At 38.3% G+C, this 24603-nt stretch overlaps 1 protein-coding gene and 1 long non-coding RNA gene across 9 annotated transcripts in view; one reads left to right on the top strand and one right to left on the bottom strand.

Moving 5' to 3' along the window:
• The window catches only part of FARS2 (phenylalanyl-tRNA synthetase 2, mitochondrial), a 499622-nt gene that overhangs the window by 357565 nt on the left and 117454 nt on the right, over positions 1 to 24603 (bottom strand). For all 8 annotated transcript variants that reach the window (XM_038584089.1, XM_038584093.1, XM_038584088.1 and 5 more), the window contains one exon: positions 17281 to 17915. In XM_038584089.1, the coding sequence (XP_038440017.1) occupies positions 17281 to 17895 (615 nt within the window). In that variant the 5' untranslated portion in view covers positions 17896 to 17915. Of the gene's footprint in view, positions 1 to 17280; positions 17916 to 24603 lie in introns of those variants that run through there.
• On the top strand, positions 9363 to 18227 carry LOC119867640. The gene is made up of 2 exons (XR_005384257.1): positions 9363 to 9603; positions 17487 to 18227. It is a non-coding gene; the product is annotated as an uncharacterized LOC119867640 (long non-coding RNA).

Below are 24603 nucleotides of genomic sequence, written 5' to 3'. Positions count from 1 at the left end.
TATTCCACAGTCCTTGTTTTCAGCTTCGCACACTTCTGACTCTGCTTATGCTCCCCTAGATGACTGCAGCCAAACTCAGCTGCAACCATGGCCATAGATCGTAATTCTCCACATCCATCCTAGGCAACCGTGCCAGCCTCCTGAACACGGTCATCTGCAAATCCTCCACTCAGATGTATACCAAACTAAACTACCTCTCTTGACCCCAACCCCAAAACCTACTTCTCCTTTCCTGTCATCCCAAATTTTGGGAATAGGACCAAGAAATCAGATCAAGAGTTATTTTCAAATACGTTTCCATTTCCCTCATTTGCCTACATGCAGCCACCAAATCCAGTAAATTCTACCTCCTTAACATCTTTCAAGTCCATTCTTCCTTATCTGTCATATCAGTTGTTTCTTTGGTTGGGCTGCATTGGTTTTCTCTCTGATGATTATAAATAGTCTTCTAAACTAGTCTCCTAATGTCCAATGCTGCCTACACCACTCCATTCCATGGGATACCCTGAAGAATTATTTTCTAAAATGCCAATCTGATTGCAATATTCTTAAAAATCATTAAAGACTCCTTAGTATTTTTAAACTAAAGCTCAAATTCCAAAAAAGTCACTCCCTTCATGAAGCAGTTTATACCTCTCTCTAACTTCATCTCCCATCACTTCTCCATGCTCCAACCACCCCACAATACATGGTCCAAGGATTCATCACTCTCTTGTTTCCTCATGCCTTCAAATATGCTACCACCACAACCTGTAATAGAATACCTCTTCTCTGCCAGGATAACTTCAAATATCTCTTGAAGAATCTCTGGTAAGTCTCCTATTATTATCCTACGGATAAACATTTCCTTCTGTGCCTTGGCCATATCTCTTTCACTGTGCTGACTGTGTTGAGTTTCTAGTTTATTTATCTGTCTCCTTCACTAGGCCATAAACAAAAGGACAGCACATAGGTCCTTATCCTACAACTAACCTGTTTCTGATCTGGTCCCTAAGAACACATGGCATCCAAACACAAAGGCAATCTATATCCAACTCAGCTCAACCAACACCTATCCCTAAGTAGATCGCCTCTGAGCCAGTGACCTGGAGAGTGACAGGTAAAGCATATAATTCTGACGAATCCAGCCCCATATATTTGGCAGGCCCAATGCTTATTAATTCTTGGTTCACAGACAGAGAAGTAAGTAAGAATCACTTCTAAAAGGAAGCACGTTCACATATCTTACCATCGAACTCCCAAGCCTTCATTCCCCCTGAATGCAGCAAGCAAATTCAATTACGCTATTCAAATCCAACTAAAGCATTTCGGCAAATATTAAGTATTCAAATCACTTTGGAGGAAGGATTGGGATGTCTTAGTGAGATGAATAGACAGACATATTAAAGGGATAGCAGACTCATCCAAGTGGATTTCAGCTGCTAATTTCCACAGTTTTTAATTTCTTTAAACAACCGGGCCCTAAGTGAAATCTTTTGCTCATCATTTGGGAAGCCTTGCGTTTTAAAGGACCCAGTTAAATATAACTCTGTCCTGGGGTTACTGTGGGAAGTCCATTCCTGTTTTAGCTAATTGATACTGAAGCAGTTTTGTCATTCCCTGGATTTTCTGTAATGTACCACATGCCAATTAATCAAGTTAGATTAGCACAAGAGAGGGAATGCATTGAAGCTCTGCATTGCAAAAGAAGACTTTATTTTCTCTCCTTGCTATGGAACTTTGTGCCAGTGGAGTAATGGGAAGAGATCTGAAACAGTCAGTGTTCTGTGGTGAAAGATGCTACAAAAATACACTGGTAGTGGAAAAGCAACTGCTGCCAGGCAGCTGAACAAAATCCTGGCTGTCAAGGGTGCTCTACAAAACGAGAAGCTCCAGTTTCAAATGCTTTCTCAAGGAACACTTCCCCCCTTCCCCCCCCACTAGACCTTCATTTGCAAACTCAAACAGGTCCCCACTGGACCACACAATCTTTCCAAATCTTCCCTAACTGAAGCCTCCATGAGAGAAAACTCATGTTAATATATATTCACAGAGGCTCTTCACTTCCTTGCTTAGTGACAAAATACATGGTCTTAAGAAGCCAGGGTCAGGAAATCCTCAAAAGGCAGGCAGGCGCCCACAGGACTCCACATAGCTGTTTTCCAGGCACGCGCAGAGGCTGTGCTCAGCAGCAACGTCAGGGGAGCATCATCAGTGACTCCTGCCTCCCTCCTGCCCCCAGAGATGTGGCCAAACGCTTCTGGCTATTTTGGAAATCTGGTCAACGTTTTTGCCTGCTTTTAATAATTCTAATATATCGTGACAGGTTTATTTTTTCAGCACTTTTCTTCTCCTGGGGGTTCTCCTAGGTGTGCCGGTGGGAAAGAGAAGAAAATTACTATTCTGCCAAGCTCCAGCCTAGAGAGGAAACATCAGAAACTTCAATCCATCAAAGCAAGGAGGTTACATGAAGCTGTACACAAGCTACACAAGAGATTAAATGTTTGGACGTGTGGAGGCAAAAAGCAACAACACCAACAAAAAAAAGAAAAAAAAAAAGCCAGTCCTGGTTGAGAACTGGTTCTCGTGACAACACCCATTTTTTTTTTTTTTTTTTTTTTTTTGACAACACCCATTTAAAGGAGAAAGAAACTTCATCCATTCTGCTGTCACGTTTAAAATGGTGATCTCTCGTCATCCTCTTCCTAGGTTGTAACGACAGATAAGCAGAGAAAGAGATTCCATTTTCTTCTTCTGGTGGCTAAACAGCTCATTCTCGATGCCAGTGGGTAAAATAGAACAGGACCATGGCCCCATCTAAACTCTATCACCTACTCTAAAGGAAGATGATAGGAGCCATATTACTAATCAGTTAACAGAAAAGATAGTGGCAGAAAGAAAGAAAAGGAAGAAAAGAAAGAAAAAAAGAAAAGAAAGAAAAAGAAAGAGAGAGAGAGAGAGAAAGAAAAAGAAAAAGAAAGAAAAAGTAGATCAGATCTAAAAAGAAGGACCCAAAAGGTACCTACACATTGATATAGAGCTGGATCTACACTTAAGCCACACAAATAGGGCAGGTATCTATTTTTATGATAATATAAGGGGATGGCTGGGGAGTGAACATTTGCCAGGTACCTCCCACTTGAGGAACATGCTAAGTTCTTTAACCACAACTCAGGAAATGTACTTATTTTATTTTTTTTAAGATTTTATTTATTTATTAATGAGAGATACACAGAGAGAGGAAGAGACATAGGCAGAGGGAGAAGCAGGCTTCCCTCCCTCCCAGGGAGCCTGATGGCAGGACTCGATCCCAGGACCCTGGGATCATGACCTGAGCTAAAAGTAGACACTCAACCACTGAGCCACCCAGGTGTCCTATACTTGTTTTAATTAAGGAAACTGAGGTTCAAAGCAGTGAAGTAATTTATCTAAGGTTACCAGTGGGGAAGTTGCAGAGCCGGGATTTGACTCCCCTCACGCCAGCTCAAAAGGAGGTAATATTTCCAGAATAACAGGCACTGCTACCAAAAACATTTTCCATCTATGATGCAAAGACCCACAAGACAGGCTCCAACAAGTTCAAGTCTTCTATTCAATCCTGAAGGGTGAAAAATACAAAATTTCATACCTTCACACCTTTATGTACAAATAAAGGTTACTTACTAGAAAAAAAAAAAAAAAGGTTACTTACTAGTAATTAAGTCGTTTACTAGGAGTTACTAAAATGTGGAATTCACAGAACAAAATTAAGGACTTAAGAGAATTGAGTAGGGACTTTCAGCATGCCACTACGAACTCTGGCTGCCCAAGAAGGGCGTGATGGTTAATTTTATGTGTCACCTTGACTGTGTCACAGAATACCCACATATCTGGCTAGACATAATTTCTGGATATCTCTATGAGAGTTTTCTAGATGAGATTAACATCACAATTTGTAGACTGAGTCAGGCAGACTGCACTCTCCAATGTGACTGGGCCTCATCCAATCCGTTGGAAGGCCAGAATAAAATAAAAGGCTTAGTAACAACTCTTTCCCCGTGCCTGATTGTCTTTGAGGCAGAATGACAGTCTTCTGACTTTGGACTTGAGGATTTGGACTGGAACTTATACCACTGGCTTTCCGGCTTCTCAGGCCTTCAGACTCAGACTGGAACTGTATACCACTGGCTCTCTGTGGTCTGACTTCTCAGCCTCCATAATCACATAAGCCACTTCCTTACAATAAATCGCTTTATATAAATCATACACACAAAACCACCCTAGGGTTCTGTTTCCAGAGAATCCTGACTAACATAAAAGGACGACACCAAAAAGCTCTTATAGCCCTGGACATATTTGAAAAATCAGGATTTCCACAATTCACAAGGAGGAGATTTTCAGTTAATCTTCAACTGAAGATTAACTAAGTTGGTTGGTTGTAGATTTCAAATGCTGGTAGAGCTTTTTAACAATAAATCACTGTGAGTCCTGTCACTAAGGATATATTTATTGTGGATTACTTGACAAGTGCTATCGTATATACAGATACATGATAGAACCAACATCTAACAACTAAATTTTATTTTTTATTTTTTTTTTTAATTTTAAAATTATATTTGATATTTTGGTTCAAATAAGAATCAATTATACCACTACTGCCAAAGCAGATAGACACATATTCTACATGGTCCCACCACCAAATTCCCTAGGAAATGACACATCATTGTTATCCCAAGTTTTTGCACTGAAAGGTAACAGAGTTGGGGCAACTGAACTGAGGGTTGTTCTTCACCTCTCTAGGAGTCCATATCCTTAAAATATTGAGAAACATGACCTGGATGATAAGGTAACCCCAAATCCTTTTGCAACAGCCTCTTACTCATAATTCTTACAGTGAGAAAGTTACTCTTTTCGTTTGTCTAATGTAAACCCTTCTCTGTTTTGATTTGAGCCTAGGTCATAAACCTTAAATGATGTATGCAATGAATTATCTAAACCACAACACATGCCAGGCCTCCAAGAGTCACCTTTTACTGGATGTGTGCTAAGATCTCCCCACAAGACACATGCCACCCAACTCTGTACCTGAGTCCAACCTCAAGATAGCTCTCTACCTTACAAGCTTCTAAACATACAATGAATATTTCCATTTTTTGAATCTGGAATGGTCACTATGTAGGAAGATAAGGCTCTCAGATTTAGGCAGAAATTGTTCCCTTGGCTTTCCCGAACACATTCAAGTCCCCCACCTATTCCTGGACAGCCTCTGAATCTTAACTCTTGACTTCAACCTTGATCCTCCAATCACTCCAAGAGCCAACATCTGGTCACTTCCAAGTTAGGATGAATTCTCTGTCTTCCTATAGCTAACGTAACCCTAACTTCTGCTGCTGTTCATGTAACCCATCACCAAACACAATAAGCCTGGACCAGATCTCAAAGTGATCCAAGAGAGGTATTATAACGAAAGAGCAGAAGTGGGAAGAGAGAATTGCTAAGGGAATAAAGAACAATAGTTCTTCCAGTTTACTAAAGATGTAGGCTGAGAATTATCAACATGGAGACTGAACTATCTCCTGGACAGTGACTTCTAATCCAGGAGCATATCACACCCCTTAAACTACATACAAAATCCTGTGTGCAGGGCAGCCCCAGTGGCGCAGCAGTTTAGCGTCGCCTGCAGCCGGGGTGTGATCCTGAAGACCCGGGATTGAGTCCCACGTCGGGCTCCCTGCATGGAGCCTGCTTCTCCTTCTGCCTGTGTCTCTGCCTCTCTCTCTCTCTCTCTGAAAAAATAAATAAATCTTTAAAAAAAAAAAAAACCCTGTGTGCATATGTGTGTGTAGTACTCAAATCTCTCAGCAGATTCCCAAATAGTAAAAGAAAGGCTAGAAATCATGGCTATGATGAAATGCTATCAATTATATATACAACATTATAGAAAGTCTCTAGATAGGTGAAAAATAACATGGTCTTTAATGTGATTTATTATAACATGTATAATAATGATATATCTAGTTTAAGAAAACTCTGTTTTATATTTCAAATTCATTCATATTAACTAATTTACAAATTCAGAGACCTACCCCAGGATGAGTCTGGGGGATGACATGAGAAGATGTGAGAACAAAGCTTCAGAAGAAGACACCTCAAGTGCCAGTCAAACAGCAAGAGTATCATCTCTCACATCTAAGAGCAGACTCGGGTATCTGAACTGACAATTCAAGAAGATGTAGGTATCACAGGTTACTAGCCAGTTCTGAGGCTGGCTGGTACAGAAAACTATATCTCCTTACCTTCCCACCCGCACCTACCAAGTTGAAAATGTGAAATTACAACACCCCTCCCATAAAAAGTAGGTTTCTGTAATGTGCACCACATAAAGAAAAGCAGTCTCCAGCAAGGTGTGAAGTCTACTGTGAAAGAGCATAATATCACTGTGAAAATATTTTTGCTACTTTCACACATCACTTCGGCTAGTACAAAAAAATACTGCTACTGTAATTATATGGATTCAGTAAAACCTAATGAGGCCCTCTTGGCCTCCAACAGCAAATGCAGAATATAAATGATAATGATTTTCCTGAGATCTTCAAGGAATGAAATGTGGAGGATATTCATCTGTTTTTCTCCAGATGCAATACTGGCTCAAACTTTTACCCTTCAGAATATTCTCTGTCCTTTTGTATCCATGTACTAAGAACCGGTAACTAGACAGCTTGTCCACAACCTAAATTATGTTCAGAAATTTTAAATTAGAATCAAGGACAAATGTCTGTGCCTCCCTAAATGTGACTTGCCCTAGCAACCCATTTATTGGGTGAGTAAGGGTCTAACTCCATATAGACTTCTAGATATTCAGAAAAAGGAGCAAGTCGGCCATGCCAGTTATCAATGTATTGCCTCTCAGCTGGAAATCAATCCTCCGTTGACTGCTCGGTGAAAACTGAGTTGGGCCCTTCAAATATTTTTCCTTTGCCAGCAGTACAATGTTAAGCTCTGTTAGTAGAGATCTCTGAAAAGACAGGGATTACTGGTGGATCCCAGGTGTCCGGCAGCCTAATAAGCAATAGCACTCAGCCCCCCAGGAGCTCCCACTGTGGGCAGCTGCTTCCTCCAAGATACCACCCCCAAAATAGCTTTCCCTGGAACCCCAAAAAGCAGATTTCCAGCAAATTCCAGAACACAGATATCCAGCAATTTCAGCAGCATGAAACCATTACCACCTCTGTGCCATTCAGTGAGTCACACCTGGGGGGTTGGGAGGAAAAAGGCTCTTCCTTAAGGCATTCAGTGTCAGTCTTAGGGGTAGCAACCGCTCATTTACCCACTAGTTCTATACTCTCTGGAGTTTTCTTTACTTCTTACTGGACAATCCCTCATTGCCCCAATTTTCTATGTTAGAGTTAATAATTCTTGATATTGAGCTTTCCCTGATCCATTATTATGTGGTTTCTGTCCTGCAATCCAGTCCCAAATGATACACCTGCACCTCTGAAAGGCTGGAACATGAGAAATAGCTCTGAGAATGCCCAGTCAGAAAAGCTGACAGGTGAACTGCCATGCACTTAATTAACTCTGTTAACTGCCATCCTTTGCAGAATGGAGGATGGCAGACCAGAAAGAGGGAGACATGGAGCACCACATTTACCAACTGCTACCCTGCAGGATCCTGGGTTGGACAGGAGACATCCTTAAGGAAGCAACCAACCAGTTGGAGACACCAGGCATACACAAACTAAAACTTCAAGGCAGGAAATACTGAATGCTAAGTGAGGGTCATGGGCCACAATGCTATAGGTCAACGACAGGGTCTCAGGCTAAGAGGCTATGAGTTTCTATTTTGTCACAGCAAGAACAAATTACCTGCAAAAGCCTTGTGCCACAGAAAACAGAGACTGGTCTCTCTTTAAGTGGTTCTCCAAACCTCACTTTGTCCTCCAATAACGGGGTATTACTCAAATCCAATATATTGTGGACTCCTGGCTGTGACCAGTTGCCTTTTGCTTCAATGTCAAGAGATATACCTAAGTAAACACTCAGGCTGAGAAAAAGAATTTAAAAAAAGAAAAGCCATTTCAATTTAAATGTGTCTTTAACAGAAGGAGTCCTTCCTAAAAGATTTTAAAGAGGAGATTAGGGAAACATGGTGACTATAATCTATCAAGGCCAAATAAAAACGCCTTCAATAAAGCCCCTCCGCATGAGGCTATTAAGAAAACCCAATAACCGCATGGTGGAGAATAAAACCTTGTCATTCACTGAATGAGAGAAAAGTGATTCGGTGTAGAAAGCAGGAATAAAGAGTCTACCTTTGGCTCACCACAAGAGTAACAGTGGGGAAGCTCAGGAAAAGAAGCCCAAGAACAGGAGGGTTCTAATGAACCATCTGGAAGGTAGGAGAGAATATCAAAGGGAGCAAAAATGAAATTTTCTGATGATAAATGAGAGTGGTTTTCTAATAAGGATGAGCCACAAAGGATGCCAAAGGGGTTGTTCAAAATGAAGGATATTCACTTCACTTGGACTGAATAATTATAGGCAAGGAGCACAACCTATGGGGGGAAACCCCATAACCACACTCCTGCAAGAAAAAATGGGGAATGATGGTGATTATTTTTAAAGAGAAGGCAGTTGAGATGGGACGGGTTATGAATTTGGACCTCTGAATAGAGTAGTATTTCAGTAATATGTTGTAGTCCAAATTATAACAAAGCTTACTTCCCTGTATAGCTTTACTCATCTCTTCTATAGAAACATTCCCCTTTGTTTCTGTGTGAATATGAATGAATCACTATTAATTATAGAATATTTACAAAATCTCCATAATATAATGATGTCTTCATTTATCAAGACATATGTGTATTTACTTAGAAATATGAGGTTACTTTGTATTTTACAGGCTGGTAAAAATCTCAAAAAATTCTAGAAACTAAGATAAGGTTGGCAATGCTTTATTTTGTCAAGTAAAGGCATATTTTTAAAATACCATCACCATCACTCCATAAAAGAATATTTTAATAGTTAAGAAAGTAGCAAGGAAATCATCTCAAGGCAGAGAGTCCTTTAAACTGAACAAGTCTGCATTTACAAAACTTGCTACATAGCTCTTATATCAATAATTATTATCCTGTAAGATCAACAAAAACTTGGTCATGGACCAGGACTTGTAAATACACTCAAGTTTGAGAACTACCAGCCAAGAAGACGAACACAAGCTAGATACACAGTCTTAAAACTTAAAAAAAAAAAAAAAAAAAAAAAGGAGCATTTTGAAATTTTTTAGTAACAATAATAAAGACAGAAATAGGAAGAAAGAAAGGCTCATTGTGAACAATCTTAAAATAATCAGGGGGATATTACAGCTTGTCCATGTGTGTACGTAAGAGAAAAATTGGATAAAACTGACCCAGAGGGAGTAATCGAAGGGGAATGGAGACAATGCAGACACACTGAGGAAACAAAGAGTCTACAGTCCAGAGTGAAGAATGAATTGCAGAGCCTCCTACCTCCTCCACAGCCCCCTCGGTGTGCTCACTGGACTGAGTGCATTCCCAGGAACCATACACAGGGCACAACTGGTGAAACAGGACAAGGCAACTCCAGGGACAAAAGGAAAATAGAGCTTCTTTGAGCACGGTCCAGGTAGGTACTTATTAATTTTTTTAAGTCAGAATAAATAGAGGATTTGTATGGGCTCCCTCTGGTGGGTCTGTCAAACACATGAGATTTGCTTATTCTTTGCAAAATAAATGCCTCACATGTTTAGTAAAAATTTAGTTTTGAAGCAATTGAACAATGGTGCTCAAACTTTTGAGTCTCCCAAATGCTTCTAGGCTCCAAAAAATCATAATATTTGCCATTATTTGCAAACAATGATAATGCCTGCTACCACTCACCTTCTCTTCCCCTACCAGGTAATCAGTGTTCTGATCTTGGTGTTTATCATTCCCATGTATTTTTCTCACACACACCTACACATTTAAAAACCAAAACAAACAAAATTGTGTGACTGGGGGGGGGGGGGGGGGTGGATGTGGAAAGAGAGAAGGAAAAAGAGCTAGAGCAAGTGAAAGAGACAAAGCATAAGTACACAATGAGAACACTTGTTATTTGGGCATATTCTAAAACATCTATTAAGAAAGACATCGTAGGGGCAGCCCAGGTGGCTCAGAGGTTTAGCGCCACCTTCAGCCCAGGGCCTGATCCTGGAGAGCCAGGATAGGTCTGACATCAGACCCTGCATGGCGCCTGCTTCTCTCTCTCTCTCTCTCTCTCTCTCTCTGTCTCTGTCTCTCAGGAATAAATAAATAAAATTTTTTAAAAATTAAAAAGAAAGACATATAGTTTACTAGCACCCGGGTGGCTCAGTCAGTTAAGCGTCTGACTCTTGATTTCAGCTCAGGTTATAATCTCAGGATCCTGAGATAAAGCCCCCTGCCGGGACTCTGAACTGGGCATGGAACCTGTTTTAAGATTCCTTGTCTCTCCCTCTTCCCCCTCCCTGCCCCCCAGCACCCTGGCTCTGCTCTCTCAATCTCTCTTAAAAAAAAACAAACTAAAAAACAGTTTGGTATCACTCATAACTTCTCTCAAAATTGTATTAATTTTATCCATAATGACATAAGTACTCTATGTTAGCTACAATAAAGTATTCAATGTACAAATAATGCCAATTGTCCTTTATTCTTTATACTTCAAGAAAAAAAAACACCAGATTACAGAGCATACAATTTAAAAAAAAATACAAAATATCTCTACATAGTAAAAACTATATGCACTCCCCATAGAATGGTATAAGACTTGTGGTTCCTCTAGACTCTTGCCATTGTCAGGCTAATTAATTTTTGCTATTCTAATGGATTTGGAACAATACCAGGTTCTTTTACTTTTTTGACTTTGCATTTTGTTATTTATTGGTAAGGCCAGTTCTTGCTTATTGGTCAATCACATCTACTGGTAGGCTGTTAATGTTGACGATAGGCTATTAATTTAAAAATTAAATAAATTATTCATATAAAGAGTGTATAGTATATGTGCTTAAAGAATAATAAAAGCACATACATGTGTGCTCACCACCATATCCATTTTCAGAAAAGAAAACAGTACCAAAAACTTTGCAGCCCCCTTCATGCCCCTACCTGATCACAATCCCCTTGCTGCTCCTAACAGAGGTAACAATTAAATTTTTTCATTCTTCCCCTGCATTCCTTAATTTTTCCTCATTGTACAAACCCCTAAGTAACATACTGATTAATTTTGCCCATTTTCTAAACTCTATATAAATGCAATCATACAATGTAAGCTTCCGTAACTTTCTTTCTTTGCCTACAATTACTTTCCACATTCATTCATTCAATGCATATAGTTGTGATTTACTCATTTTTATAGATAGGACTCACATACCATCGTATAAATATAACCACAATTTACTTATCTGTTCTATTCTTGGTAGAAATATGGGTTGTTCCAGATTTGGACTACTACTAAGACTGCTATGAACATTCTCATCTATCTACTAATAAAAGCACTCAAGAACGTATCTAAGTATTTACATGGAAGTTAAATTTCAAGTGTGTGGTTTTATACTCCACCACAGCATTCCCATGGCTCCAAGTATTGGCCAATACTTGGTATTGACAGACTTTCCCTATTGGAGTTTTTCCAAACTAAGACTTTTAATTTGACCAACATTAATCTCTTAGCTGTATGCACACAAATATCTTCACCCCTGTTGCTTGTCTTTTAAGATCATTTATGAAAGGCTTTTGTTAGGCGGAAATCTTATCTTAAGGTAATCATTCTTTAACAATTTTTTCAATTCAGGATTTTTTTTTGCTCAGGGAGTCTGAGTTTGAGATATTATACTCTACCCCCAAGGTGATAACAATAATCTCTCATATTTTCTTCTTTGAGTTTTAAAGACCTCTTCACAAATGGATTATGAATCCATCCAGAATTGAGATTTTCATTTGGTATGAGATAAAGATCAATTATTTTTTTCCTATACAGATAATAATCTCAGAGCAATTCATGCAGAATCCATCACTTCCCCATTTACGTAACATCATTTCCATTTATAATAATAAATTCACAAATATGATGAGAGCTTTTTCAAAGTTCTTTATGTGACTAACCTTGTGCCAATAATAAGCCATATTAATAACTAGAGCATTATAAGTCTTGATGTTTGGTAAGGCATGACCTTATACCAATGCTTGTAAAAAATTGTTCTGGCTAATCATAAATTTGTTCTTCTTATGAATTTGAAGATTAGACCTTCAACTTCTCCAAAATACCCATTGGATATTTTGATTAGATTTATACTGAATTTATACATTGATTTTGGGGAACTGCCATCTTCATGATATTGTTTTCCTAACTATGAATCTATGATTATGGTATATCTCTACTTTTTCTCTTCTTTTATGTCTTAATAACATCTGGTAATTTTATCAATAAATATCTCAAGCATCTTCTGCAACAACTATACATACCTAGGCACTTCAAAGTTTTAGTTGATACTATGAATGAAATCTTTATTCCATATGTTTTCTAATTGGCTATTACCTATGGCTAAGAAACATATTTTTCCATATTGTCTTTGTATTCATCAACTTTACTGAACTGACTTATTAGTTCTAATGATTGACCTGAATATTCTAGTCAGTTTCTAGGTAAAACAGTTTTAGATGATTAAAGCTCATCTAAAGGAGCTTTAATCTCATGTTTTCCAATGCTATACCTTCCATTTCTCTTTCTGGCTTACTACATAGGGTAGAACTTCCCACATAATGATGAACAGAAGCAGTGATGGCAAGTATTCCTGATTTTTTGCTAATTTTGATGGAAATGTTTATAATGACTCACCACTAATGATGATGTTTGCTGTGACTGCTTGACAAACATCATTTAAGAAAGTTCTCTTCTATTCCTAATCTGCTAAAAATTTTTATCATGAGTCATTAATGTCATCAAATGCTTGTTTTTAAAGTCTAAAACATTAAATGCTGTCAAATTATTTTTCTACATCTATTGAGGTGATCACATGCTTCTTCTTACATCAGTTAATATAATGGAATAAATGTATTAATAGTAATGTGGTAAGACACAATATACCAGTGAATTAAATTTGCAAATATTTCATTTAATAATTCTATATCTGTTCATTAAAATAGAGAATCATCTATGTTCATAAAGATGAAACTTCTAAAATTTTCTTTTTCATCTAGTTTGTATATTAACATGACTAATCTCATAAAATGAGCTTGATAGGGCTCTATTCTCTGAAACAGACCGTACAAATCTTTCAGACTTGGTAAAAACATGCAAAATCATCTCAGAATGATGGAAGAGAGGCTATCATTAATCCTAGATTTAAGTGGTTTCAGTCTTCTACTGTATACAATGTGTTGTTCTATGATTAATATGTTCTGTCTCCTGTTTGGTTTTGTTTTTTTTTTTTTTTTTTTTTTTTTTTAATCTCAACAGTTGTCTCCCACATGAAACCAAGGAGCATCTCATGGTTGTTTGATACCTTCTTACAGACCTGGACCCCAGTTTGTGTTCAACAAATAATTTTCTGATTGACTGACAGACCCCAGTGTTTTGCATTCAGTCTTTAACCTTTTATCAGAAAGATTTCAAACACACACTAAAGGACAATGATTCTTTGTGTATCCAACACCCAGCTTCAATAATTATCATTTCATAACCAATCCTCTCCTATTCATCCCCACATGCCAATCCCCATATTTTCTGAAGACAATCACAGATACTTGTTCATTTCAGGATGTATATCTAAAGGAAAATGACTTTATAAAAATATAATACCACTATCTTATCTTAAAAAATTAAAGAACTCCTTAAATTCATTCAGTTAACACCCAAATTCCCAATGGTCTCAAATGATTTTTTCCTTAAAGATGTTTTCTCTTGAAAGGATCTATGCATCGTGATTTCTTAATCTTTCTTTTAATCTATAGGTATATTTCCCTTTTATTTTTCTTGCAACTTATTTGACAAAATTGAATCATTTGTCCTGTAGAGCAGTGCTTGTCAAATGGTCTATGTTGAAGGAACAGTTTAAGATTTCCAATCTGTCTCAGATGAGACACGGTCCTACTGTGCATGACTACCACACAAACTGAACACATGCAACTCACCAGGAGTAATGAAGAACCAGTTTATATGCTATTCTACAAAAGAAGTCCCCTGATAACGTGCTTGAATATGATGGCTTAAACATTTCTAAGCACTACTGCTTAAACATTTCTAAGGTCTTCCTTTTGATTCTTCTGTTTATTTCATTATACACATCACATCACAGCACATTGCCGTGCATTGCATCACTGCTGTCACATTTCCTACAGGCCAGATTTTGCTTATTAGTTCTCCATGGCATAGTTTAACATGTTTCTGTGCCCTCTGTACTTCCTATAAATTTGGAGCTGGATCTAGAGATTTGATCAGGTTCAGGTCCAAATTTTTTGGCAAGATTTTATAGTTGGCATTGTGTTCTTCCATCAGGAGACCTAAAAGTCTGGCCCTGGCTCCTCTTTTTGTGATGTTGGTGGTCACTAATGAACAATATTATTACCAGTACTAAATGTCAAAAGCCAACTAGTAAATTTGATTGTCCAAAGTTTTTTTCTCTGAGAGACTCTGTGCCCACTGGTGAGGTCTCTATGGGCCCAGTTTCTGACACCATGCAGGTCTTCTAGCTGGCAGTTTAGAGTTCCCACCATTTGTGAAGATCTTAGGGAGACCTTGTCACCCAGTTGTGCTGGAGATGGGCTTTACTATTCCAGGCACTGTATCTGTTTTGTAAGATTTGGGACTATTAAAAACTTTACAACCCACTTCCCTTCTACTTTTTTAGAACAATGTTGTTTGCTTTAGCATCTTAAGATGACACTTAATTCATTGATTTTTCAGGGTTTTAAGATTTTCCTAAAAATATTTAAAACTAAATGAACTACAAGTATCTCTTTAGCTACATCCAACACATTTTGCTTTATTAATGTTAAATATAGATCACACAATTTAAGTAGGGTCTACCAAGTCTCTTCAAAGTAAAGTGACTATTTTCCTGCACACCTGAGTAGTCTGAAGACAGTATTTTCATTGCTGGCTAATCCTAAGTAATTTGCAATTTACTGTAATATTTCTCTTTATCCCATGACTTTATAACTGTAAGTTTTTATTTTTTTAAAGATTTTATTTATTCATGAAAGACACCGAGAGAAAGGCACAGACATAGGCAAGGAAAAGCAGGCTTCCTGCAGGGAGTCTGATGTGGGACTCGATCCCAGGACCCCAGGATCATGCTCTGAGCCAAAGGCAGACGCTCAACCAGTGAGCCACCCAGGCACCTTGTAATGATGAATTTTTAAATGTCTGAAGATATGAAAAAATTTTATTGTCCTCTCCTCCTGCTTTCTATATAAATAAACTACATTGTAGTCAAGCACAGTTCTATTTGTGTTATTGATTCTTTGACATTTGTTTAGACTTCAGCTGTCAACTAGTACATGAACAACTTATTTTAGGTATCCCATATGACTGCATAGCTCTGAGTATAGAATTTGCCATTTGTATGTATAGTTACAGGATTTCATTTTATTTTAGTTACAGAATTTTAAAAATAAACATAACTCAAGCCTGTTATACATGTTTTCAGATTGTCTATATCTTTACTCATTTTGGTGTCTTAATTTATTGGTTTTTGATTAAAGTCATTTAAAATCTTCTACTATGATTATGAATTTGTTTGTAACGAGGTAAACTAGGCTGAGCACCTGCCAGCCACTGTGACCCAGACACCCTATTACTAGCATACATCTCCTCCAGCACATTAATTGTAGGTGACATTCTATCACTTGGTCATATTTCTTAGACTTTAACTTGTCTGTGTTCATTTCCTTTTCATTTTCTAATAAGCCCATACCCTTATTAATAATATTAATTCTAATTTAGAAAAGTCAGCTATTCTAAGTAGTAAGAATTCTCATTTAAGCAGCTCTGTGATCCTTCTTGTGTAAAGCTACCCTACTGCTGGAGTATCATGGATTCACAGGAAAACCTGAGGTACACAGTAGGCTCATATGGTGTGACTCATTTAATACAACAAAACAATGGTTACTTCTTAGTCTAGGGATCATATACTATACTTTTCCATGCCCAACAGTCCATTTAGCTTCTGTTCACAGGAAGGAGTTTTGTGATGATAATTGTTCCTCCTGTTTCCAAGAGCATGTTTAGAAGTGCAAAAGGAGTAAATTGAAATGAAACATTTCCTGTGTTTCATTTCATTCCATTTGTTTCTTATATAAAAACACAGATTTAAAAATATATGAATGAAAGACAAGTAGTACTACAGGATTTTAGGAAACAGACTCAAGCTTTTAGGGATTTTCATAATTTGCCAAAAAAAAAAAAAAAAAAAAGGAAATCGGTATATTATATCAGCAAACAAAGGTGTTGGGTGCTTTTGAGAATAACAAGAATGTCAGATTTCCTGATCAAAAACCTCAAAGCATCTAAAGATACACTTCAGGAATAGAAACTAAGACATCTGACAATGGAAAAAATGTCACGCATCTACAGGTATAAGAAAGGGAAGGCTAATGTAAGAGCTTGGGAACAAGAACATAGTTTCCAATCTAAGCCAATAAACTGCCAGTCCCCTCTCCTGTGTAAGAAATTCACTGTTCTCTAATAATATGAATACCTAATTAACATTTACAAACTGAGAAGTGGAATTATCCAACTGTAGGTTTCAGCATTTTATCTTAACCATCCTGGACTGAGGATAAATTTGAGCCCCTGACTATTCATTCACATGAAGGAACCCAGAGAAAGGCAGGTCTCAAGACTGAAAGAATAAGGGCAGACGAGGGAAAACAAAGGACCACTAATTTCTGTAGGTACTAATACAACAAATCAATCAAAAAATATTGAGTCTTGGGCAGCCCCGGTGGTGCAGCGGTTTAGCGCTGCCTGCAGCCCGGGGTGTGATCCTGGAGACCCGGGATTGAGTCCCACGTCGGGCTCCCTGCATGGAGCCTGCTTCTCCCTCTGCCTGTGTCTCTGCCTCTCTCTCTCCCTGTGTCTCTATGAATGAATAAATAAAATCTTTAAATATATATATATATAAAGTCTCGGCCTGTATAAAGGAAACCATGAAGGATGTATAATTCACAAATGCAAAATGAGGTCTCGTTTCACTGAGCTAAACTGGTTTCACTGAGATAAAGTTTAGTGACCTCAACAAGAATGTCCATGCTGTCTATCAATGATAAGAAATGTCTCAAGACTCACCTCGTGCTTAGAGAAGAGTCGGACGCCCTCCAGCTGGTGGAACACTGGGTAGTGCTGGGAGTCAATCTGGTCGCGCCGGTAGACATCGCCCACTACCAGGAAAGCATCCAGCCCAGCATGCAGCAGGTCCCACTGGTGTGCAGACGTGTGCGCTCGCAGCATGTGATTCCCATTTAGGTAATAGTTGTCTCCCTTCTTCCGGCTAGGATGGTCAGGCGGGATGAGCAGGCTGTCAAAGTTCTGCCAGGTGGTGACGACCGGAGAGAGGTCATCATAGACCGAGAACATTGGCGTCCCAAAGCGGCCCACATACTGCTTGTAGAAGTGCTCCTTCACCCTCTCTTTGATCAGCCAAAGAGGATGATGCTGCTGGTTGTGCAGATTCCTGCCAACCCTGGAGAGGACCTTCTGGGACAGGTTGCTATAGTCGTCCTGAGGGTAAGATTTGCCCAGCAGCTCTACCACACTGCCTGGAGCTCTTCGGGCAGCAAACTCTGAAGCAGCAGGTCTCGAGCCCAAGGCCTGATGATGATGATGGCCTTTGGAGACACTACTGGCTTTCCTCACCAGGTAAACATGCATATGGGCAACTCTCCTGAGAGCTGAGCAAACCATTGCAACTCCTCTCACAGATTCTGGAAAGAGCACACATGCAAAACACAAGTCAAGCTTCACTCTGTAAAAGATAAGTATGTCCTGTGTTTCCAACCTGCTCCCCACTGTCCTAATGACGTGTTTCCCCTACTACCTCTTCCACACAGACCAAAGACCCCATTAAGGAAATCTGCTGACTGAGGCTTAATAGGTACTGCTCTACATCAAAAGAACCTTAAAATCATGTTAGATCCCTACTTTCTAGCTATTCTTCATGGGTTTGAAGACAACTTCCTTTATCGTGTCATGTCATGTCCTGAATCCCTCATGTTCAATAAAACTTTGTGTGACAATTTGCTTTTATTTGAACTATATTCTAGAACCAAAAGGTTTAGAGGGATCGTCTAAAAGACAAGGCTTGGTTAACCCTAACAATGTCTCATTAATGAAAGGAAGTACATGACTATATACAGCAGAAGACAGGATATTTAAAACAGACATCCTGCAGGTTTCTGCCCATCATTCTCCTAACCTCAAAACTTGCTTAACTTTGACACATAGACTTCCTGGTTATTCCACTGTATTACAAAATGTTATTATATAATTTACAAAACTGCTACTACAATTTGTTACATTAACTTTTTTTGATATTTCAAATAAAATATACCACTTTGGGTGATGGTTATTTTTATTTAATATTTATAAAAATATTAAATATTGGGGTGCCAGGGTGGCTCAGTCAATTAAGCATCCACCTTCAGCTCTGGTCATGATCCCAGGGTCCTGAGATCTAGCTGCATCGGGTTTCCCTTTCAGAGGGGAGTCTGCTTGTCCCTCTCCCTCTGCCCCTCCCTCATGCTTGTAAATTCTCTCTCTCAAATAAATAAATATCTTAAAATCTTAAAAAGAAAGAAAGAAATTAAGAAAGAACAACTTAAGGAACTATTACACAAAGCATAATATTAAATATTATAGACTATACCAATGGACAGCTGAAGTTATTTTTATAAACACAAATCTTTTCTATCCTCACATCTGGTCATGTCATTTAAACTAAATACCAGTGCAGTATCCCACCATTATATTTTTGTTTTGTAAAAGAGCAAGCTTCTAATATGCACCTATATTAAACCAGGAATGGGGCTACACTTACTTGGGAAGGGATACAAAGCAGCCAGAAGACAGAGTACTGACCGAATCTTTTTTAAAAACATGTCTAGAATTTGGGGCACCTGGGTGGCTCAGTCAGTTAAGCATCTGCCTTCGGCTCAGGTCATGATCCTAGGGTCCTGGGATCCAGCCTCCCATCAGGCTCTTTGCTCAGCGGGGAGCCTGCATCTCCCTCTGCCTCTGACTACAGTGCCTTCCTCTGGTGCGTGAGTGCTCATGTTCTCCCTCTCTCTCTCTCTGTCAAATAAATAAGTAATATCTTTAAAAATTGGAATTTTTTTTATCTGTTGGGCTACTTTAAAGCATACAACCATGTAGTTATTCTACTTCAAGGCCCAATAATCATACTACGAAAATATATACCTTCACGATAGTAAGCTGCCTTAGGAGAGAATTCTATTGTTCCAAGTGACATCAAAAGCATACTGAGTAGTACCCAGGCATCAAGGTGCATCTAATTCAAAAGTGTAACTGAAAATATCTAGCTACAAGTTATCGTGTGTGTGATTGCTTATTAGAAGCCTGCGCATAGCACCTTTGCAGGAGACTGCCATCATGAGAAGATACCAGGAACTCCCCTGGATTTATTCATCTATGGCACTATTTTGTCAGTTGTTTCAAAAAGCATTTTTGGCTGAACTTCAGTGGAAATCTGTCTTCCCATATACGGTGTTCAGTGGATTGTCGATGAGATTTTAAATATGCATATGCCACCTTATACATCTTAGCACACAGTCACACTGTTAGGTTGTCAAATATCTAGCTCAGCACCCTTACCAAGACACAAGAAAGCATCTCTTTTCCTCCAAAAGTATATGCTGTTATGCAAAGGTCAGAATTCTTCTGGAAACATTCTATTGGTGCAGTGGTTCATGGAGTGCTATCTTTTCCTTCTTGGTTCCCAGCCCTTCACACATCCAAACCCACTTCTAGGTCCTGTTCCCCCATATGTGCCCACATATGTGCCCCAACTTCCTCATGCCTTTTTGTTCTCCTCACCCTACCTTTAGCTTGCGGAGGAAAGGTTAATGTTCTTGTCCTCTTTTCCAGACTTTTTATCTATCTGTGCAGCCCTGGCATATATTCCCCACTGTCACTTCTCCCCACTCAAGACATTTATTTGGTTTGTTTTTTTTTAAAGGAGATTTTATTTTTCTTATTTTTTTATTTATTTATTCATGGGGGCAGGGGGCAGAGACACAGGCAGAGGGAGAAGCAGGCTCCATGCAGGGAGCCTGACGTGGGACTCGATCCTGGGTCTCCAGGATCAGGCCCTAGGCTGAAGGCGGCACTAAACCCCTGAGCCATCCGGGCTGCCCTATTTGGCTTTTTTGTTTTTTCTATTGTCACCTATTACAGTGAGAGAATAATGATTATGATAGCTTTACGACTTCCCTCTCAGAAGGAGATGTCCTTCTTTTGTCTCTCTCAATTTTTTTTTTTTTTTCTCAAATTTCTAAGAAACAGTTCCAGGCTCAGTCAGTTAAGCAGCTGCCTTCAGCTCCAGTCATGATCTCCAGGTCCTGGGATCAAGCCCCACATTGGGCATCAGGCGCCCTGCCCAGCAGGCAGTCTGTTTCTCCCTCTCCTTTTGTCCCTCCTCCTCCCCCTCTCCCACTCTTGTGCTTACACACACTCTGTCTCTCTCAAATAAATAATAAATAAATAAATAAAATCTTTAATTAAAAAAAACAAAGAAACAGTTCAAGTGGAAAACACAGGAGACCCAGGAAAATGACACCACCAATGGCAGTCATACTTCTATTGTTCCATTTTCAGCAACCCTGCGAGGTTAAGTGTTATTCCTACCCCTTTACAAAGAAACTAAGACTCAGAGAGATCATGCAACTTGCATAAACTCATATACTTCCCCATGGACAAAGTTCAGAACCCTGACCAACTTAAATACTGAATACAATACAATCAAGAGCTCCCAGACTATTAAATACAAATTACATCTCTTTAATTAGCTCTCTTAATTTCTCTTACCTGAGCAATTTAAATTATATATAAATGCATTTTAAATGAATGAATAAACTGATAAATCAAATAAAACCCACTAGTTTAGATAGTGGGAACAAAATGCTATTTAACCAAAAACTGGTAGGCCAAACCTGCCCATGTTCTGTTTTTGTAAATACAGTTATGCTGGAATGCAGCAATATGAAACACATTCATTTACATATAGTCTGCAATAGCTTCTCTACCATGAAGGCAAAGCTAAATAGTTGCCACAGAAAACATATGGCTCACGAAGACCTGAAACATGTATTATTCTATCCTTTACAGAAAAAGTTTGCTGAGCCCTGTTTCAACTTCATTAACTGAGAAATTCTTCCAAACTATTAATATCTTCCTAGTCACAAAATATGCAGATTATAGAGCCACTAAAAGTAACAAAAGTATATGGATATTAAATGTGCCGATAATAGTACAGAAGACACAATGAGACCAACTGTGACAAGAGTCAATAGAATACAAAGGGCGAAAGACCACACTCTGCAGAGACACCCACGTGGCTGTGACCCTAAGTCAGCCCTTCAGGCACTGTGTATTACCCTTGGGCCCCTGGTTTGAACTTTCTGACTCTTAAGTTTCTCATGTAGAAAACTGTAAAAAACAATACCTACCTCATAGTAAAAGAATTAAACTAGATCCTGTTCGTTATATACTTAACTCAAGGCCTAATACATAAAAGATGAATCAAGAGTTAAAACAACTCAGAGACTTCTAGAGGCCAGATAACAGAAAAACGGTAGTTATTCACTGATACAGGAAACACAGGATGAATTTTGTTTGTCTGTTCAAATGATTTTCATGTGTGTTTTTGTGGTTGGAGAGGGAAACAGCTTTGGACAGGTTAAAGCTAAATATGGCTGATCAGAGTCATGTTAGAATTTCTAAGGATCAGTCTGAGGTATGGATTTGAAAATGGGGTGAGAGATTAGTGCTACAAATGCAGGCCTTGAAAATTATGTGTATTGAGGTGAGAGTTAACATTATAAGAGCATACGATAGTCCATGAGCAGGTGAGAGCAAAAGTAAAAATGGGCAAAAGACCAAATTCTTGGAAGCTACCCTATTTAAGGAAAGGGTATATATAAAGAGTAAGCCAGAAGAGACTAAAGCGTACAATATCACAGAACCTAAGGGCAGAGAGTTTCTAGATGGCAACCAAGATCTTTTCTGAACCCACTGTATGTGCAATCCTTAGCATGCAGTATTATTACTATTTGTCTATCTTGTTGTTAGACCATGCAGTTCTTGAGAGCAGAATACACACATCTCTCTCTTATGTAAATCTTCATATACCCAGAGTCAAGCACTACACCTGATACTGGATGAAAGAACAGGAAAGAGGTGAAAGAGGAAAAACAGAAAAGGATGGGGAAAGAATTGGTCAATAGGATAAAACGTAACAAAGAGGTTAGGCAGGGGGCAAAGAAAAGAACTATTTGACAGAATGACCAACAACAGGGCAATTTCCATGGCTAAGTGAGGAAACAATCAGATTATCATGGGTGAAGACATGAATCAAAATGAAGGAGATACTAACTAAAGAGAGAATAAAAACATTTAAAACTTCTGAAACTGAAGGAAGGTAAGCTAAGGGAACTTTTAAAAGATGGTCCTAATCTCCCAAGGAAAGCTTTAGATTTATAAAGAAAAATATTATGTATGATCTCAACATTCACCAGGTAAATGTAATTTTTTTTCAAAGAGGAATGCTATAGTTTAGTATGAAAAGTTATGAATATTAGTAGGGTCAGAGGAGGGCACTATGCCAGAAATTAAGAGGAATCTATTTAAGAGTAATTTGTAGAAAATAAAAATTCAAAGAACATGAGAAATTTGAAAAGGAAAACGGAAACTGATTCAGAGAAAGTGTAAGATCAGAATGTAGAGGGAAACACTAGAGGAATAATGATGATTGATTGATGTGGCCACTGGAAAGTCAGGAGTTAGCCAAAGAGAAGTACATTAATTGGTGACCTGTTATCCATGAACAACCTAACAGCAGAGAGCAGTCACTAGAAGATTTTTCTAGATAGACTCAAAGGTTATTGATTTTTAAAAATAAAGAAATAATTAAAAATTAACATACATTCTGTAAGAATCCAAGAAAGTCACCAGCCGAGGGCTCTGGTGGCTGGTGCAAATAAATATATTGATCCGAATACTACCTAGTACCAGATAATCTATGTTCCTTATACATTCTCAATTTTAACCTACTTTAATAAGAGTGCTTTACATTTTATGAAATAATTTCACATGTGCATTATTAATTCCAGTAATACCTCCTCCAGTACACACAGTTATTAGCCACAACTCACAGAAAAAGAAATATTGGTTCACAAATTACATAACTCAATTCCCATGGATAAAGTAGCAAATAGGGGATCAGATCCTTGTCTTCTAACTTTAAAATCCCATGATGTTTCCACTCTATGCCACTGAAAAAGAGAAATAAGATGGAGGCAAAAAGGACACAAAAACAAAGGTATAAATAAGAGTTTCTTTAGCCAGTGGTACAAAGCTTTAGTTCTATAAAATGAATATAAAAATGTCATGTATTAAATATATAAAGAACTCTATGTACCTCTCACCCTATCATGACTTAAAAATAATATGCCAGAGATAGTCAACACTACTAAAAAATGCAATGAACTTTTTTCCTTTATTACTTACAAGGACATTTTGAGATGTCTGCAAGAGGCCAAGACTCTTTTTAAAAGGCTATTCAGGTAAGTTTGTGCTGACTTTCTTTTGATACATTTCCCCATAAAAGTCAGAAAGAGGCAAAATCACTCTACTGGCTTTAGACTGAGTGCCTCAGGGCCCTATAAAAAGTGCTCACTGCTTTGTTTGTTGATGATGGTACCTGGGAAGATAAGAGGGTGGTTTCTCTCACTGTACAATATGGGCTAATTCACTCCATCATATTTTCCTTCCTTCTTTGGTCATTCCAAGTTATACAAACATACAGTATTTCAAGCTACTTTGACTAATAAAAGATCATAAGAAATAAAAAATTATTATGTCACTCTAAAGGACATTTACTTATAGCTATGATGTAACTTTGTGTTTATAAGAAAAAATAAACAATTACAAACAATTAACTCAAACCAGAAAAGAAATGAAAAATCTGAGTGGAGCATGCCCTTTCTTATGTTCTTGGTCACTGGTAGCTGTAGCTAATAATTGTGTGTACTGGAGGAGGTATTACTGGAATTAGTAATGCACGTGTGAAATTATTTCATAAAATGTAAAGCACTCTTGTTAAAATAGGTTAACATTGAGAATGTACAAGGAAGATAGATTATCTGGTACTAAGTAGTATTCGGATCAATATATTTATTTGCACCGGCCACCAGAGCCCTCAGCTGGTGACTTTCTTGGATTCACCCAACACCACAAGAGCCCTTTTCTCTTACTCTCTGGTCCTCTATTTACATAGTCCAGAAATGTGGATTATTAGGAAACAGACTTCTGGCTTGATGTTGATACAACCAGGAGTAACTGTGCTGCACTGCCCAAACCTGCGGTAGGGAAGGAAGG

The sequence above is a fragment of the Canis lupus genome, chromosome 35, assembly GCF_011100685.1.
Source record: "Canis lupus familiaris isolate Mischka breed German Shepherd chromosome 35, alternate assembly UU_Cfam_GSD_1.0, whole genome shotgun sequence".
Classification (NCBI taxonomy): domain Eukaryota; kingdom Metazoa; phylum Chordata; class Mammalia; order Carnivora; family Canidae; genus Canis; species Canis lupus.
Note: the sequence above shows the minus strand (reverse complement) of the source record. Positions and strands in the feature narration are given on the sequence as shown.